The 16,570-nt window shown below is 40.5% G+C and overlaps 2 protein-coding genes across 7 annotated transcripts in view; one reads left to right on the top strand and one right to left on the bottom strand.

Annotated features, from left to right (window-relative positions):
• arhgap29a (Rho GTPase activating protein 29a) overlaps positions 1 to 4,756 on the bottom strand; it is a 37,427-nt gene extending 32,671 nt beyond the window's left edge. For all 4 annotated transcript variants that reach the window (XM_030769761.1, XM_030769764.1, XM_030769762.1 and 1 more), the window contains exons 1-2: positions 4,636 to 4,756; positions 2,801 to 3,180 (exon numbers count right to left, since the gene is read on the bottom strand). In XM_030769761.1, coding sequence (XP_030625621.1) covers positions 2,801 to 3,083 — 283 coding nt within the window. In that variant the 5' untranslated portion in view covers positions 3,084 to 3,180; positions 4,636 to 4,756. The remainder of the gene's footprint in view (positions 1 to 2,800; positions 3,181 to 4,635) is intronic.
• A 1,368-nt stretch (positions 4,757 to 6,124) lies between these two features.
• On the top strand, positions 6,125 to 16,453 carry abcd3a (ATP-binding cassette, sub-family D (ALD), member 3a). Of its 3 annotated transcripts, none has more exons than XM_030767473.1 (23): positions 6,125 to 6,253; positions 6,852 to 6,888; positions 7,050 to 7,151; positions 8,237 to 8,325; positions 9,230 to 9,299; positions 9,766 to 9,863; positions 10,177 to 10,300; positions 10,467 to 10,523; positions 10,624 to 10,766; positions 10,872 to 10,941; positions 11,094 to 11,163; positions 11,265 to 11,362; positions 11,722 to 11,813; positions 11,944 to 12,035; positions 12,133 to 12,199; positions 12,320 to 12,383; positions 12,641 to 12,718; positions 13,054 to 13,119; positions 13,281 to 13,370; positions 14,012 to 14,131; positions 14,989 to 15,093; positions 15,301 to 15,357; positions 15,520 to 16,453. In XM_030767473.1, exons 1-23 carry the CDS (start codon positions 6,144 to 6,146, stop codon positions 15,595 to 15,597), a joined length of 1,977 nt encoding a protein of 658 aa, XP_030623333.1. In that variant the 5' UTR covers positions 6,125 to 6,143; the 3' UTR covers positions 15,598 to 16,453. The 3 variants fall into 3 exon arrangements, with proteins under 3 accessions (XP_030623333.1, XP_030623331.1, XP_030623330.1); XM_030767471.1 differs by having other exon boundaries at positions 12,127 to 12,199; XM_030767470.1 differs by having other exon boundaries at positions 6,849 to 6,888; positions 12,127 to 12,199.
• Positions 16,454 to 16,570: the final 117 nt, after the last annotated feature.

Below are 16,570 nucleotides of genomic sequence, written 5' to 3'. Positions count from 1 at the left end.
AACTTGTAGCCAAATCTACCAGCCTACTACAGCTTGCTAAGTCTGAAGCTGATACTTGAGACAAAAGATGTCAGCTTCACGTCAGTAGCCATGAATAAAACAACTGTTTCTGAGCGCAAGGTCTCAAACGAAATATTGCTCTCCACTCGTGAGAAGTGTGTGGCAGCAGGAGTAACGCGCCGTTTGCCCCATTCTCTCCATGAATGGCCACGGTAATGAGAGTCTCCCTTCCAACCACGGATCCCTCAGACAATAAAGTCATAAATTGGAAGGGATTTAAATCAGTTTGAATCACACCAGAAGCAATGATTCCCCGCGCACTCTTTTTCACGCATGGCTTGAGCCCCACCCTGCTATCCACTGCCAATTGGACTTTGAAGATACTCGCTGACCCACAACGCCGCGAAACCGTTCAGATATGATCACCAACAAAAACATTTGTTTCCTAAACACTCAAGAGCTACATACATGTGTGGTCACTCTGTCTCTAACATCCACGCTCGATTTCACTGGAAACGGTGATATCAGATATTTTCTTCAGAATTAGGACCAGAAGGGCGTAAACTGGGAGAAAGGAGCATAAACAAATATGAGAAAGGGACCAGCAACATCAAAAAAAATCGTCTGCAAAATATAACAGAAGACGAATTTGAAATTCTCTTCATTTAGTTCAACGTATTTCATGCTATCAACTAACCTCTGGAATGTCTTGTGTCGTATAATTGTTACATTATCATATGAGCAAACAAGGAGAAACATTCCTATAGATTCCTCTGTGAGAATTCACTTTTGTTTCTGGAGTCGCTGTGAGAGGAAGAGCTCCATACTCTCTTTCTCCACGCTGCTCCGTATTTAGTTTCCTGCAGGGCAATTAGATTCCTTTCCCAAAATTGCCCTTTCCTGCATTTAGCTGAAATTCAGTAGATTACAGGAAAAAAATCATTTACAATGACTCACTTGTTGCAGTTTCAACAAGTTTATTCATATTAGTTCAGGTGAAAGGTGTCATCTGTGCAGTGATACTTTTTTAAATGAACGCTTCTTCTGTGGACACTAGTTAAACATTGCTCTTTCTGCAACGGTTGAGACGAACAGTTGAATGAAAACAACACGGATATGCCTCATAGCAATGCAAATAGGCTATTTGCTGTATGTGGCATTACTCACTATGGAGGCCTTCTTTTTTTAAAAAAAAAAATACCACAGCTGCAAAGATTGAATATGACAACAATGCAAACATGTCACATAGTTTGTGCGATGTGATGAAGAGGTAGGGCTTTAGGAGAAATGCAGTTTGAATAAACCAGAAATAGGCTGAAAAAAAAAAAAAAACCCAGAGAATATTAATCTCAAATCTGGTTTGTTTCATGGGCAGTGCTGTTGGCAGCATACCAAGAAAACCCTGGAGGCAAAAAAGCACTGGTCACACACGGCTTGCTCTCCAAACTCCTCTCCTGCACAGTTGGGGTCAAGCACCCTCCGTGACCCTTTCCGAACAAAAGAGAAGATTCCTCGAGACCTTGGACAACATGGCACGGTCACAATAGGAGCCCGAAATATCCGCCACTGCTTTTAGGGGACTCTCATGTAGGGGAAGGGATTAGTGAACTGGACCTGATCCAAGGCAAGCCCAACAGAACCGGTTAGGAATGCAATAATCACAACATGCAAGAGCAATCACCCTCTTAATCTTCACTTAGTCTTCCATTATAAAAACGTTTCTCAATGGTTTTGAAATGCCTCACTTAAGATTACTGGAGAGAAGGGAATAAAAGTCATTTAATTACAGGCCCTGTGCATTATTCTTTAAAACCTTATTGAAAAAGCAGCAGCACAGAGGCTGGAATTTGCTATTAAATATAAGCACCAAGAGTCATTCTTAGATGCTTTCCTAGTTATCTTTCTCAAAAAAAGAAAAGAAAAGAAAAAAAACACAATCTGCTTAACAGTGTGGCTTATATCATAGCTGTACAGGGGCTTAAAAAAGGACAGGAGCATAGATATGGAATGAGTTGAGAACAAGCTTTTTGCTCATACCAAAGCAGAGCCTCAAATCTCACTCAGAAGTCCACCAACCCCCTCTTTAAAATAGTACTTGACGGAGGAAACCGAAAAGAGTTTTCCCTCCCATAACTTAGACCACAGGCAGCATACCTCCTGGGGGAGGTTCCCCTGAGTACTTTTTTAAATGTGATGTCAATTCATACACTCAAATAAACATAGACGAGTTCAACAAATGAAAACCATGTCTGAGAACTGCATTTCCCCCCCCTCACAATGTTCTTTTAAATGTTACTATCCAATACTGTTGATGGAAATCAGACCTTAAGGCCTATAAATTTCTCTTTTTGAGCTTGAATTTTGGAGACTTATTCTGTCACACTCCAAACCACGCGGGTTGAGTAAAGACTTCAGAAACTATTCAGTCGAACAAGCAACGAGAAAACAAGAGTGTGGACCAGCGGTCATTCTACCTGGTTGAAAGATAAGGTCAGGTGATTGACCGAACAGCCAAGGACAGACCCAAAATGACATGTAGACACTACACTGCGTCTTTGTGGTCAGACCTTCACAACTAAAAAAACTCTTTAGCTCATTTATAAACATGTTTTAAACCTGATAGTTAACAAACAAGTACGACTACTTATAGTTTTACCTGTAGGTGAATGTGTTATATGATACGTGTAATTCTCCAACTCCAGTGGAGATCTGTTCCAACTCACTTGTGTCTCAGTAGTAAATACAGCAGTGTTCCCGACCTTCATGAATATCTAAGTGGCTCCAATAGATCTGAGCTTACCTTTGGAGTGGAAAGCCTCTTTGAGGTGACGCAGTACATCAGTGAATCGCCGTACATCATTCACCAGCTGCATAATGTAGTCAGGGTCAGCCCCAGGCGTGTCCACGCTGTCCGACTCAGAGCTGACGGAGCTCAGAGAGCTGCTCTTAGCAGTGCGGCCTAAGCCCCAGGTGCCGGAACCAGAGGACAGGGGAAAAAAGTGTGAGTTGGAGAACCGTGAAATGCCCAGGGAACGCTTGTTCCCGCCACCGCTGTTTTGCTGCAGCATTCCAGCCGCAAACATCCCCGCCGCAGCCAGCGCGTCAAGAGGGCCAGGCTCCCACCCGCGTTCCTTGCCCGAGTCTTTTAGATTCCACTCGATTCACCGCAAATGGCCGCCCCTGCGCAAAGAGCAAACCCAGCACAACCTCATTCCACATATGCTACAACATCTGAATAAAAGCGTTATCTGATTATTTTACAATACATTCTTTTACCGCTCTCTTATCCACATTCACAGCAAGGCAGTGTCAATTGTGGTCTAATAAAGAGAGCTTACAAACGAAATTGGATTATTCTTTTCTGGGCCTCCTTAATGTTTACATTTCAAATAAAAGAGTCTTCACAAAGAGCAACATGACAGAATCTATTTTGAGAGAGAGATGCTGGTAACAAGGCAACCAGGCCTTTGAGGGGCCACTGTCGAACAGAGATCTGAGGCCTAATGAGTGCTTGAGAGAACTGTCTTTCATTTGGGTACAGTAAAGGAAAGCGAGAGACCACTACAGGACTCTAGACCCTATCATCTCACCATCACATCTCAAACCATGCGTACGCCCTCATTATGACACCCCCACCCACCCTAAACATTACCAGAGACCCCATGAAAACACACACACACACACACACACACACACACACACACACATACACCCACACACATCACTCAGGATCATCCAAGACCAATTAGAAATGTTACAGAGACAGCACAGCTATAATTCCCTGTGGATTTTAAGTTATTCTTTACATATTTTAAGTTATTTAAGTTATTCTTTAGCGTCCACTAAAGAAAGAATTCCTTGGTGGAGGGAACTTAAATTGGAGCACGAGTATTAGTAGTCTTGTGTACATTTTTACACCCATTACAATGTTGCCCCATAGTAATAACCAAAACTAAACATAAACGCCTTGAACAAACAATTAAAGAAATAGTATCGCGGAACGAATGCATGGCAAATATAACGGTGAAATTATTGCGAATCAAAACAGAGCGAATTAAGCATCTGATCCGGTACAGGAACATGTGTTGTAAGGGTAGACTGTCTCTGATGGAACTCTACTGCATCGGTAAAGTTAGGGGTTTTAGAACCATCTGCGCTGCAACAAGAGCCGGAGAGTTTTGACAAGTGGGTCAGTGCAAGCTGTCCTACTCTGTATTTATTCGCCTGTTTTAGACAATTAGGGTATTTATCGACAGTCAAAGAGTTTATTCTCAGTCGAATATATGTTCAGTTCATATCTTCGACGTAGATCCATACGGTACATTTACAAGCGATGGGCTAAACTGTTAGAAGCGTTAAGCAGGCGAAGTTAAACATTCAGATTTTATGATGCTTCAGTCACCGAACTATGGTAAAAATCTCAGATCAGAAAATATATGATTTAGGGATAAAATCGGTCAATTTCAGTAACCTGGTAAAACGTGCTTTCGTTTAAATGTCGCTGTTGATTTCTACAAGGACCATCATAATAACGTACATATAGGTAAATTGTCTCATTCCAGACTGCCTGGTTCGCAAGCCTGATTAGGCTGTCTTATCACAGAATTATATGAACTATGACGTGAAGGTACTCACTTGAGAAACGGTTCTGGATCATTGCACGATGAAAAAATTCCTACAGGTGGTAACACGGATACCTGATAAATCCAAGAAAGTGTTATTTCATTTCACGGTCCTTGGTCTTTTCTCAACCTACATAAAAATCACTACTACAGCCTGGGAGTTGAAATTTGGGAACCGCCGTCCAATCTCTATCTAAAAGTCTCCTCCCCTCTCATGTGACGGCTCATGCAACTTTTGATTGGCTCCTGGTGGACGTAAAGGGGATTCTTGGTCACCTCCCCTTAACAACAGGTGTTCTTTCCTCTGGCTCGGTCTGTTGACATGTCCCTGAAAGTACAATACCTGTTGTGATGTGATTTCCCTAACAGTGTCTGCTTAGTTTTTGCACCAGCGTTTTCTAATTAGCCTTTTGCTTTTGCTAGAATTAGGAAAGGGTCCTGTAATCAGGAATAAATTAATTCTTCCCATAGCTTTCAGTTTGTATACGAGAACTACGTTGTTCGTTTGAGCAGTGATATTTTACACTAATCTCACCCTGATGTGTTGCTTTTCTCTGGTAGTTTAACAGACGTTCCAGCGTCAAACCATTTTTGTAGGAACGCCTAAATTGTCCAGAATTTTAGTGGTGTCTCTGATCCATCTAGTGGACAATTTTTGTTATAGCACCCTTGACGTTTTCATATATGATTTTTATCACCCTTTGGCGTGCTAGCCTGGTTGTACATGTTTCTCAAACTTTCATATTAGTGCAAACCACGCAGATAAAATTCTTCTTGTCCAGAGCGGCACTTATTGCCCAGAGCTTCTCTTAAACACATCCATGTATATCCCATACCTGTCAAGTCTCCCGTTTTTTTCCGGGAGACTCACGGATTTTCAACATTTCCCACGACTCACGTATATGATACTAAATCTCACGGATCTCGTTAAATCTCACGGGTTTTTACACTCGGCATAGAATAATAATTACAAATCCAATAGAGTGCTGCGCAGTAGTGCGAGTGATATACTGGCGTGTTAGTTCTGTGTGGCTCACTACGTCTGCAGGCGAGATATTAAAATCGCAGCTAAGACATAAAGGTACATGTGCAAAGATGCCAGGCTTAAAAGTGCGAAACGGGCTGCAACTGACTATAATTTAGAACACAGCAGTAAGATATTATAGTGACTCAGTGGGGGTGACTCACAGATTTTGCCAAATTTACCAAATTCTCAAGGATTTTAATCACTGACCTCAAGAATTCCAGTCTTGTTCACTTGACAGGTGTGCTATCCCTACATGTCTTACTTTGGAGAATAAGCCCATTTGTACGTTTAGCTATGCGTTTCTTGGTGGGCTATACATCCGAGCTTTATAGTAAAACGTCTGCATCCATTGAGGGCCTGTCTTCTCACTTGACCGTGCAGTTCCCTTCGTTGCAGATGATGGTCGCTATAGAGCAAAGCCCTTGCAATCGCGTCCCTACTTCCCATCATGCTCATTTCTGCTCAGTCTCTAGTCGGCCTGCGCTGTCGGAAACATGGCGGCCGTCAGCAAGTATCTGACAGCGAAAAATTCCTCCATAGCTGGCGGTGTCCTACTTGTTTTATACATTCTGAAACAAAGAAGAAAATCCGCTAGGTTGAACAGGTATGTTGTATCGATTTAGCACAGAAAAGGAATGTTTCTTTAGTACTAAACGAACGCAATTTTCTTGCTTGACAGAACTTGAGGCTAGCTCTAAAGCTATACTTTCTGGCCCAGATTTACCCTCTGGAAGCTTTCAAAATGTAGTTGATGACAGTTGATATGCGGTAAAATTCACAATGATATTGTAAATAGAGACCTTGCTTTAATCTTCCGTAATGACCTTGAAGAGACCTGTGACTCGCTACATTTTACACTGTCATAGTTATTTGAAGCTTGACATGTCCTAGGTTAACAACGGACTGTTTTATGTGCAAGGGAGACAGGCCGGTAGGTCAAAGGATATTACAGTTTCAAACAAAAAAGTGACAAAGCCGGTACTGTCACATGGCCTCGCGACGGAATAGTTGCTAAATTGCTGTTGTTGTCGTCGAGCTTTTAATGTAATGCTGTATTTGTCAATGAAGGTGTCAAACTGCGTACACTTCTCACAGTGTCATGAATGATTAAGTTCCCTTAAACTGTGCAGTTTTGTACATGCATCTTGCATCGTTTTGGGTTTTCCAAGGATAACATCACCTTACTTTTTTAATTGTAGCAGTAAGAAAGGGTCGTCAGAACTGCTTTTGAAAAATGAAGTAAGTGAAATTCTTCTAAGTGTATTAGGATTATTAATGAGTATGCTTTGACTGAATTTTTCCCAATGAAATTTAAAGAAACTGGAGACTTATCCTATTAATACTGAAATGTTTGTCATTCTTTTGTGATTTGTTTCAAACTTACTTCTAATTTGCTCCAGCAAAAGGAGACAAAGAAAGACAAAGCATCAGTGGACAGGGTCTTTTTCCTGCGCATTGGCCGGATCCTAAGGATCATGGTACCACGGTTTTTCTGTAAAGAGGTGGGTATTATGACGTGATTGCTGCTCCTTTTTTTTTAGCTTAGAATTAGCCTTGAAATGATTGTGACTTTAATGTGCTTTGTCAGTTTTTGTCATTTTTGTTCTCATGTTCTCTCCTTTCAAGTCTGTTGACAATCATGGTATTTTCATAAGATAAAAAGCTCTAAAATTTCGGTTGCAAAGTTTCAAATGAACTTTAGTTGCATCCAGATAACCACTGACCTTGAAGTACTGAATACTTTTGAAAGTTGTGCTTGCCTGTTGCAGTTAAGTAAAGACAGTCATAGTTCATTCTGTGTTCATTGCATCATTTTTATGCCCTTACTTATCAGGCCTTGGTAGCTTATTGTTATAAGTATTTTCAGAGCGATTCATTGAGACAAATGAGGACCATCCTTAAATTTGTGCGATGTTTGTCTAAGAAATAGCAGTGTCTCTATGCATATGCACAGTTTAATGACAGTTCTGAAACCCGGTTGAAATCTCATTGTTTGAATAGGGCTAGGACAAGGCCATAGTACCATCAGGCGATTTGATAGACGCGATTTCTCTTATCTTTTGTCATGCAATACACAGGAGAATTCAGCCCCGTGCACGCTGTCAACAAAACAGGTGTCTGGATTGCCATTGCTACTGTGACATTTTAAGAGCAACTTTTTAAACTTGGGTCTTTTCACAAAATGAATTCAGGTCTTGACTGAAGTCACAAAATATTTTAGATAGCATGCTGTATGAAGAAATCATTCACATATTGTATTATAAAACTGATTGTAATCCTTACCTGCTGACCTTTGAACAGTGTTGAACATCATGCTCTTATCTCAAAAACCGTCTGAGTCTGCTATGGTGACTCAATCATTTCATTCAGTTCACTCTTAAAACATATTCTGTTTTATTTCAGTATTTGACCCCATTTGCATCTATACCATCTTATACTCTTCTAATCCTTTGGCTGCGATTTTTTTTTTATATTAAAGTACTTTGAAAATTGTTGTGAATGTGGTGTATTTTTTTAAATAAATGACCTCATTCCTGATGTAAGGTGAGTCTGTTGTCCAGTGACTCTTCATTGTTTTGTTCCATAGACATGGTACCTGATCCTTATTGCCGTGATGCTGATAGCACGGACATACTGTGACGTTTGGATGATCCAGAATGGAACTATGATTGAAAGGTTTGATCTTCATACTACATGTTTTGTTATGTTTGCAGTGGAGTGTGTTCGGTGGAGCTGATCGTGGCTAATATGATTCAAACACCCGCTGTTTATGTTTGAGCATTTATTTATTTATTTATTTATTTTTAATCTTTCACAGTGGTATCATTAGCAGAGATATCAAAGTATTCAAGACGCACTTTTATTCCTACATCGCTGTCATACCTGGGGTAACTTTTGTTGACGTGGCTTTTGCTGTGAACAGAAAATATTAATTGAAACTAATAGCAGAGTTGGGGATGGTTCTGTTTTTATTGAGTCAATCTGGGAACAGAGATATAATTTAGCTCACAAACTGAAACAAAAAAGTCATGCAACCAAATATGTGGTTTCATCTTAATTAAATGGAATTGCTGTCATTTGCCCTAAAATGACCGTGGTGAAATGGAACTGGCCCAAACTCTGCTCATGTTGGGTGATATTTGTGCTGTTGAGCCCTTAACGTAGCCTTAGACTGATATGTTTTCATTGTATGGCAATTCACACGATGAATCTTCCTAACAAATGCCTGATATCTTAATGAACCACTTACCTCTTAAGTGATCATATTAAGCCATTTTTATTGTTTTTTGCACTCAAATTCAGATCTCCTCTGGTATACAGTATAAAGGTGAATCCATTTACCCCAGTATAAGTGGATGTTAAGGAAGCTTTTTTTTCTTTTTTTTTTTTTCTTTTTTAAGTCTCTGCTTATTTGAAGTTGAACTTACATAATTTATTTCATAGTAAAGAATTCCTCAGCAGAATTTCACTCTATCTCTATCTCACTCAGTCTCTATTCCATGTGTTAACCATATTTGCCTGTGTTTTTTCTTTTTTTTTTTTTTCCTTTTTTTTTTTTGTTGCATGTTGTGGTTTGCAGTGCAATTATTGGTCGATCTACAAAAGATTTCAAGAGGTACTTGTTCAGCTTTATGAAGGCCATGCCCATTGTAAGTGTGGCTTTCTCTGTCTTTTTTTTTTTAGTAGGCTAGAATAGTTCCTCTCACACATTCAGATTTGCTTTTCATGTTATCACATCGTATGAGAGTATGAGAGTTTAAAGTTGTGGTCTAGAGTACATTTACTGTCAGAGGAGGCCTGATAACAGTTAAACAAATACAGACCTACTCACAGCACACTTTAACTCCACTCTTACAACCTAGCCTCACTGACTTAGCTGCCCAATATAAATCAACCACTTGTCCATAACAAATGTCCCTTAATCTGTAGTTTTCCGTGTCATGCTGATGTCTGTCAGCGCATTAGCAAAGAACAATTGTGTTTCTTGTGTTTACTGTTTTCTCTGAAGTAACGATATGCAGCTATGCTAGGCCTTACCAGCATGCCTTAGAGGTGTCTGGGTTATATTTGTGTAAATGTATGCAGTGAAGATACAGGTTTTCCTCCCTGCTTCAGATTGCACTGGTGAACAACTTCTTGAAGCTTGGCTTGAATGAGCTGAAGCTGCGGTTCCGTGTGAGACTCACCAAACATCTCTATGAGGAGTACCTAAAGTAAGGGTTATGACATCATTTAACCTCATCTGTGCTGTAACATAGGAAGATACACACCGCTTTGGTTTATATAATTGGAACTGGTCATGTCATATGGTTTACCAAGATGATAATTGTAATTACCTGATCCAGGTTCGTCTTCCGGAAATTAAATGAATTATTTTAAAATAATTATTGAAATTTTAAGCCACTCTCACTTAATATGGATACTACTCGTGGAGCAAACTGTATCCAGTTTGCTTTTTAACAGTCATTTATATTTTAAGGATCTGCAAACTGTCTTCATGTTGTATTGTTTATTTGAAATCTTCAGAGGGTTCACCTACTACAAAATGGGGAACCTGGATAACCGTATCGCCAACCCTGATCAGCTGCTAACCCAGGATGTTGAAAAGTTCTGTAACAGTGTGGTGGACCTGTACTCCAATCTCAGCAAGGTAGGCTTGGATTTGACTCAAACTCTGACAGTCGTTTTGGGAATTATTTTGGGGTTTTTTTGGCTTGTTTGTTTAGTGTTTGTCTCAAGGCTTCAGCTGATCGCTGACTACGAACTGATTTTTCTGAATTGTTTTTTTGGGTTTTTTTTTGTTCCCTCTCCTGCAGCCACTTCTCGACATTATTCTGTACATCTTCAAGCTTACGTCTTCTATCGGAGCACAGGTGAGTTAAGACTATCCTCTAATTAAAGCGTTCCAGAAGGATTTCCCCTAGCTTCTCTCCTCACGCGGTGACTACAAAGCGTCGTCTTCCCTGTGTTTAGGGCCCTGCAAGCATGATGGCCTACCTCCTCATCTCAGGGCTCTTCCTCACAAGACTGAGGAGGCCCATCGGCAAGATGACCGTGTCAGAGCAGAGATACGAGGGAGAGTACAGATACGTCAACTCCCGTCTGATCACCAACAGGTAAACCTTCTCTCTGTGACCTCGTGTTCAGCATAGTCACTTTTTAGATAATCGTATAATTCTTCAGACTTACTAGTCCTTTGTCGATTTGATGTTCTCTCTAAGTGAGGAGATTGCCTTCTACAATGGAAACACAAGGGAGAAGCAGACTATTAATTCCACCTTCAAGAAACTCGTGAGTTTTGACTCTCTTCCCTGCAATGGTTTTACTTCATCGCACTGTGGAAAAATGTTTGTTTACATGTTTATGCTGATGATGTCTTGAAGTGACAGATCAGATCTCTGTGTACAACAGTCTAATGTTCTTTTGTTTTGTTTTGTTTTCAGGTTGACCACCTGCACAATTTCATCTTCTTCCGATTCTCCATGGGCTTTGTGGACAGTATCATTGCCAAGTGTAAGACATACAACCATATGAAAGATCTAAAGTAAACTTTAAGAAAGCCCATGTCAGAGAGTACAGAAACAGTGTTGATAACCCTTAAAATCTTTCCCCAGACCTGGCCACAGTGGTGGGTTATCTGGTGGTGAGTCGGCCCTTCCTGAACCTGTCCCACCCTCGCCATCTGCACAGCACACACGCAGAGCTGCTGGAGGTGAGACATTTATGGTGAACAGCAGCATTTGTACCCTGGATGCAAAACAAAACTCACAGGGTGCTTTGTTTGAACAGTAACCTTGAGAAACCCGCTCATAACAACCCTACAACAACCTCAAAGCCAGTTAGGTCATACTATGAAAACGTGTTTTTTGTTTTTGTTTTGTTTTTTTTTAGACCCTCCACCCAAGAAATGTCAACACATAAAGCCAAAATGACATCATAAACCTTAAGCTACTGCATGTTTTTCAAAAATCTCCGAGTAGTCATGGGAAATCCAGCTAAGCACATATCACTGAGCCCTGTGGAATGCCAACTGATAGATGTCTGACCCTTTAACACGCCTTCTTTTCACAGGACTATTACCAGAGCGGACGCATGCTTCTGCGCATGTCCCAGGCTCTGGGCAGGATCGTCCTAGCTGGTAGAGAGATGACCAGGCTCTCAGGGTGAGTCCATTCATCCCTCCACCACCTTTACGTCCTCCATTCATTCATCCATTCATCACTTTCGTTTTTTTTAAAGAACAGGTTGTCTGGGTTTCCGTAGACCATAACACACTTCTCCCTACCCGCTCAGGTTCACTGCTCGCATCACGGAACTCATGAAGGTCCTGAAGGATCTGAACACCGGGAAGTATGAGCGAACCATGGTCTCCCAGACTGAGAAAGGTAAACATATACCATAACGTGGTTTAGTCAAGCTTGCAGCCATGCATCCAAAACACATGACATTAATGACCGCTTTGTCCTTGGAATGCAGAAAGAGATGCCTTAGACAAACTCACGCTGATCCCTGGAAGTGGCCAAATAATCAACGCTGACAATATTATCAAGTATGTATGAGAATACGTGCTTTCCTGTCTGCACAGCAGATTTCAGACAAAAGACTGGTGGGGTTTTATTTAAGCATTTTCATCAGGAAAAACATTGTTAAGTAAACATTGCTCTTGCAGGTTTGACCACACACCCTTAGCTACGCCCAACGGAGACATTCTGATCAGAGACTTGACCTTTGAGGTAGGTCCTCAGTTTATAATCATTTACTCAGACAGGGTTCATGCGTGGCATCTCAGGGCTGCATATTTGCTCATCTGCTGTGGTTTAGAATACTTTTGTTTTGGCCAATGCTGTATTATTTTGGCCAGATTTTTTTTTTTATAGTTTTAAACGAGTTCAGTGTTGAGAAAATATTTGAATTCATATTGTAAAGGAACATCCAGATTATAATGTGCTGTTTTTTTTTTTTTTTTTGGTTTATTTTTTCTTAAACAAAGGTCAGATCAGGTACCAATGTGTTGGTGTGTGGCCCTAACGGCTGTGGGAAGAGCTCACTCTTCAGAGCCCTGGGAGAAGTGAGTACCAACACTGGGCAGCAAAAGACACTCAGTCAAATTACCCCTGTGTTGTTTGCTATAATCAAATAAGCTGTTGTATAGAATTTATATTTATATTTATACCTGTGGATAAATGAAACGTGGTTAGACCTTTGCAGTTATAAATCACACTAGGGATGATAAGCAACAGGACTGTTTTTTTTTTGTTTTTTTTTATTATTATTATTATTTCAAAGCTTGGTTATATGCCTTATTACTAATATGATGGTTTAACTGAACATGAAAATGTCAAATCATTAGAGATGATGAATATAGCGTTGTTTAAACGCCAACACCGTTTTCCCATTTCCTAGCTGTGGCCTCTGTTTGGTGGGTGCCTGACCAAACCTGAGAGAGGAAAACTCTTTTACGTTCCCCAGGTAAGGTTCCTCAGCCGTGGCTCAAAATTTGCACTGAACCCTTAGCGGTTGCTAGGCTACACCAGGTATGTTTATCATGACTAATGGCTGAGGCACTCTGTGCAGGTGTGAATGTGTGTGCCTCTGTTTACCTGTGCTGTGGTTTTGATTTTTGTGTGCAGAGGCCTTACATGACCCTTGGCACCCTGAGGGATCAGGTGATCTACCCAGACACCCATGAGGACCAGAGGAAGAAAGGAATATCTGATCAGGTACGGTTGGCCCTTCACGCTCCAAAACACACACTCAGTCTGATATAAATCTCTGCCAGCTGCAGGAGTCAATAAATCCCAAGTTCTCTAGCGATAATTCTCGCTGGTTTATGAATGCATTTAGGAGAATGACAGACAGAGCCCTGCATATCCAGTCTGGACCCAGCGCCAAGTTTTGATATCCACAGTCAAACTGTGTGGTCCCACATCACAAAACACCCCGACTAAGCATTCGTATCACTATGTAATCATCTTAATCACTCCACATTTACTGTTATACCATGCCCTCTGAAGAAGTCTTATCTGCGCTAAATGCAAAAATTCTCTCTATTGATAAAAAATAATCATTTTCATTATCATTTTTTCATATTTGTAATCAGTTTATTTGCATCAGTAGTTTCTTTCCAAATGAAATCTTGTTTACTGTGTGTAGGTTTCCGTTATACAAGTTGTTTGCATATTCCTGACTTTATACTCCAGCTCAGTCCATAGACATAGAGTAAAGAAAGAGCCATAGCATCCAGTATGCAAAGGCTTACAAAAGATGACTTTGTTCCCGCCCTAAATGGTCTGTCTGTGTGTGTGTGTGTGTGTGTGTGTGTGTGTGTGTGTGTGTGTGTGTGTGTACGTGTGTACGGCAGGTTCTGAAGGAGTACTTGGACAACGTACAGTTGGGCCACATCCTGGAGAGAGAGGGCTCGTGGGACGTCGTTCAGGACTGGATGGATGTTCTCAGCGGAGGAGAGAAGCAGAGGATGGCGGTAAGACACAAGAGAAATACAGTTTGACTGTAATTTCTACTAATACAGCTGGTGAACTGAATAAGTCTATTATACAATGTCAGACAGTTTCTTCTCATGCATGACTCAGCTCGGTCTCTGCCATGTTACAGTGTGGTGGACATTTTAAGTGAAAATATGAAAATAAAAGAATATACAGTATGATGATGTTGCATTATTGACAGTGCACATGACATGCCATTACACTTTCCCAAACATACTGCTGACAACACTATGCAGTCCAGAACAATCCAGAACACAGTAGCTGTGCTGTCTGTCGTTGAGTTTAAGTTGATTTCACATTAAAAGTATCTGTGTTTTAAAGTTTTGACAAGACATTACCAACCAACATGAAATTCCATTGGTCTTCTAATTAATTTAATGTGTTTGAAGAACTGATCAAAGAGTTCTTAATACAAAATATAGATGTTTGAAAACAGTGCTTTTCCTCACTGAAGTCATGTGAGATGTGCAGTTTGTTTGGCTTAGCAACAGTTACCAGTGAGAACCGGTGAGAGCCAGTGAGTTCTTGGCTGTGACATTTCAACCAACAGTGTGAATATTTAATCCAGTGCCACTTTCAGCTTTTCCTTTTCTCTCTCATAGCCCTTTTTCAGATGGAGCACTAATGTGCTGTCATTTGAAGTGAGCTGGTTTAGCAGTTTGATAGATGGGCTTGCCAGGAGCAAATCATAAAATATTAGGACTTGTATTATACATCAGGAAACTATCTGTAAATACTGTTATACTATGAATGTTTACTGTGCGGTTGACCCCTGCTGTTGCTCTGACACTGTATGATTGCACTGTAACTGACTGAGTGGTGTCCTCGGCTCCAGATGGCTCGGCTGTTCTACCATAAGCCTCAGTTTGCCATCCTGGATGAGTGTACCAGTGCTGTGAGTGTGGATGTGGAGGATTACATCTACAGCCACTGCAGGAAGGTAATGAAGTCCACTCACTTTTTACCATCTAAACACAGGGGATACTAAAGTTCATCACCGGGGCAGTGTGACACCAGAGCAATCTAGCTTCACCCGTCTTCTCAAACGTTTGCTTAATTGTCTGTTGTTCATGATTTATTCATTTCTTTCTTTATTTTTATCTTGGAAGTTCAGTGTGATGCTGACTCTCTCTTGTCTTCCTGGCAGGTTGGCATCACTCTGTTCACAGTGTCTCACAGAAAGTCTTTGTGGAAGCACCATGAGGTGAGCTTCTCTTCTCTTCTCTTCTCTTCTCTTCTCTTCTCTTCTCTTCTCTTCTCTTCTCTTCTCTTCTCTTCTCTTCTCTTCTCTTCTCTTGAGTCTGGCAAATAACCATCAACTGAAGTGACATATTTTTTTAACTGCTCATTTTTATTTTGTCCACAGTACTACCTGCACATGGATGGGCGAGGAAATTACGAATTCAAACCCATCACTGCAGAGACTGTGGAGTTTGGGTCATAAAGGAGACCAAAAACCACAATATACCACAAAGCTCCAGACAGAACACCTGTACCTTGGAGATGTCTGCCAACTAAACTAGAGGATTTTCTTTTTAAATCACGTCTAACCTTTTTTTTCTTATTAGTTTGTTTCTTTGATGAGGCTTTATGTAAAAATCTGTTAATGCTACTTCCACTGTCCACTGTAATTGTATATAATTTATAAATTAATGTGCAGTCCAAGTTACTGGGTTGCTGTAATGAATAGGAAACATCCTAGTCTAAATGAGACTTACTCACATCCTGTATCTGAGCATTAAAATCATGTTTATTGATTGTGAGGAATTAGTCCTTTTAGATCCATGAAATTTTAAATGGTTCGACATAGGTAGGTCGTACTTTCTGTTTTTTGGCCCAATCATAGGGCAAGTTTAAGTACTAACAATTCCGTTACTTGTACCCACCAGAACTATGAGTTCTATAATTGTCAAATTACAAAGTGGCCTTAGCACTTAATTGTAGAACTGAATGGTTTGTCATTGGTACAGGAATGTCTGTCTGTTGTCTTGTTGTCGGAGCAGGTGTTTTTGGGTGGTTGAGAAACTTATGGAGTGTTGCACTGACTTCCAAACCAGAGAGCCTTCTAGAACCATAGGTTGTATGTAATTATCAAACAGTTGCTACTATGCATTTTGTTTCTGCAGTTTAATGTAAGCTTACTGTGAGTCATTTTTAACAAGTGAAAACTGCCTTCGTAGAACGTTTTTTGTACACTACAGACTGTGGTAACAAAGTAACAGTACCCGAAAAGAAAGCGCATGAACCTGCAAAGAATTCACCAGTGCATTTTCATTAAAAAAAAAAACCACACAATTTAAAGAATGGGTTGTTCTGTGTTTTTTCTTCTTTATTCTGGAGGAAGAAGGGTGCCATCGAGCTGTTCTTGGCTTAAGTGGAAATAATAGAGAGAAAGTGATAATAATTGACATGCTGTG

The sequence above is a fragment of the Chanos chanos genome, chromosome 3 (genome assembly GCF_902362185.1).
Source record: "Chanos chanos chromosome 3, fChaCha1.1, whole genome shotgun sequence".
NCBI lineage: Eukaryota > Metazoa > Chordata > Actinopteri > Gonorynchiformes > Chanidae > Chanos > Chanos chanos.
Note: the sequence above shows the minus strand (reverse complement) of the source record. Positions and strands in the feature narration are given on the sequence as shown.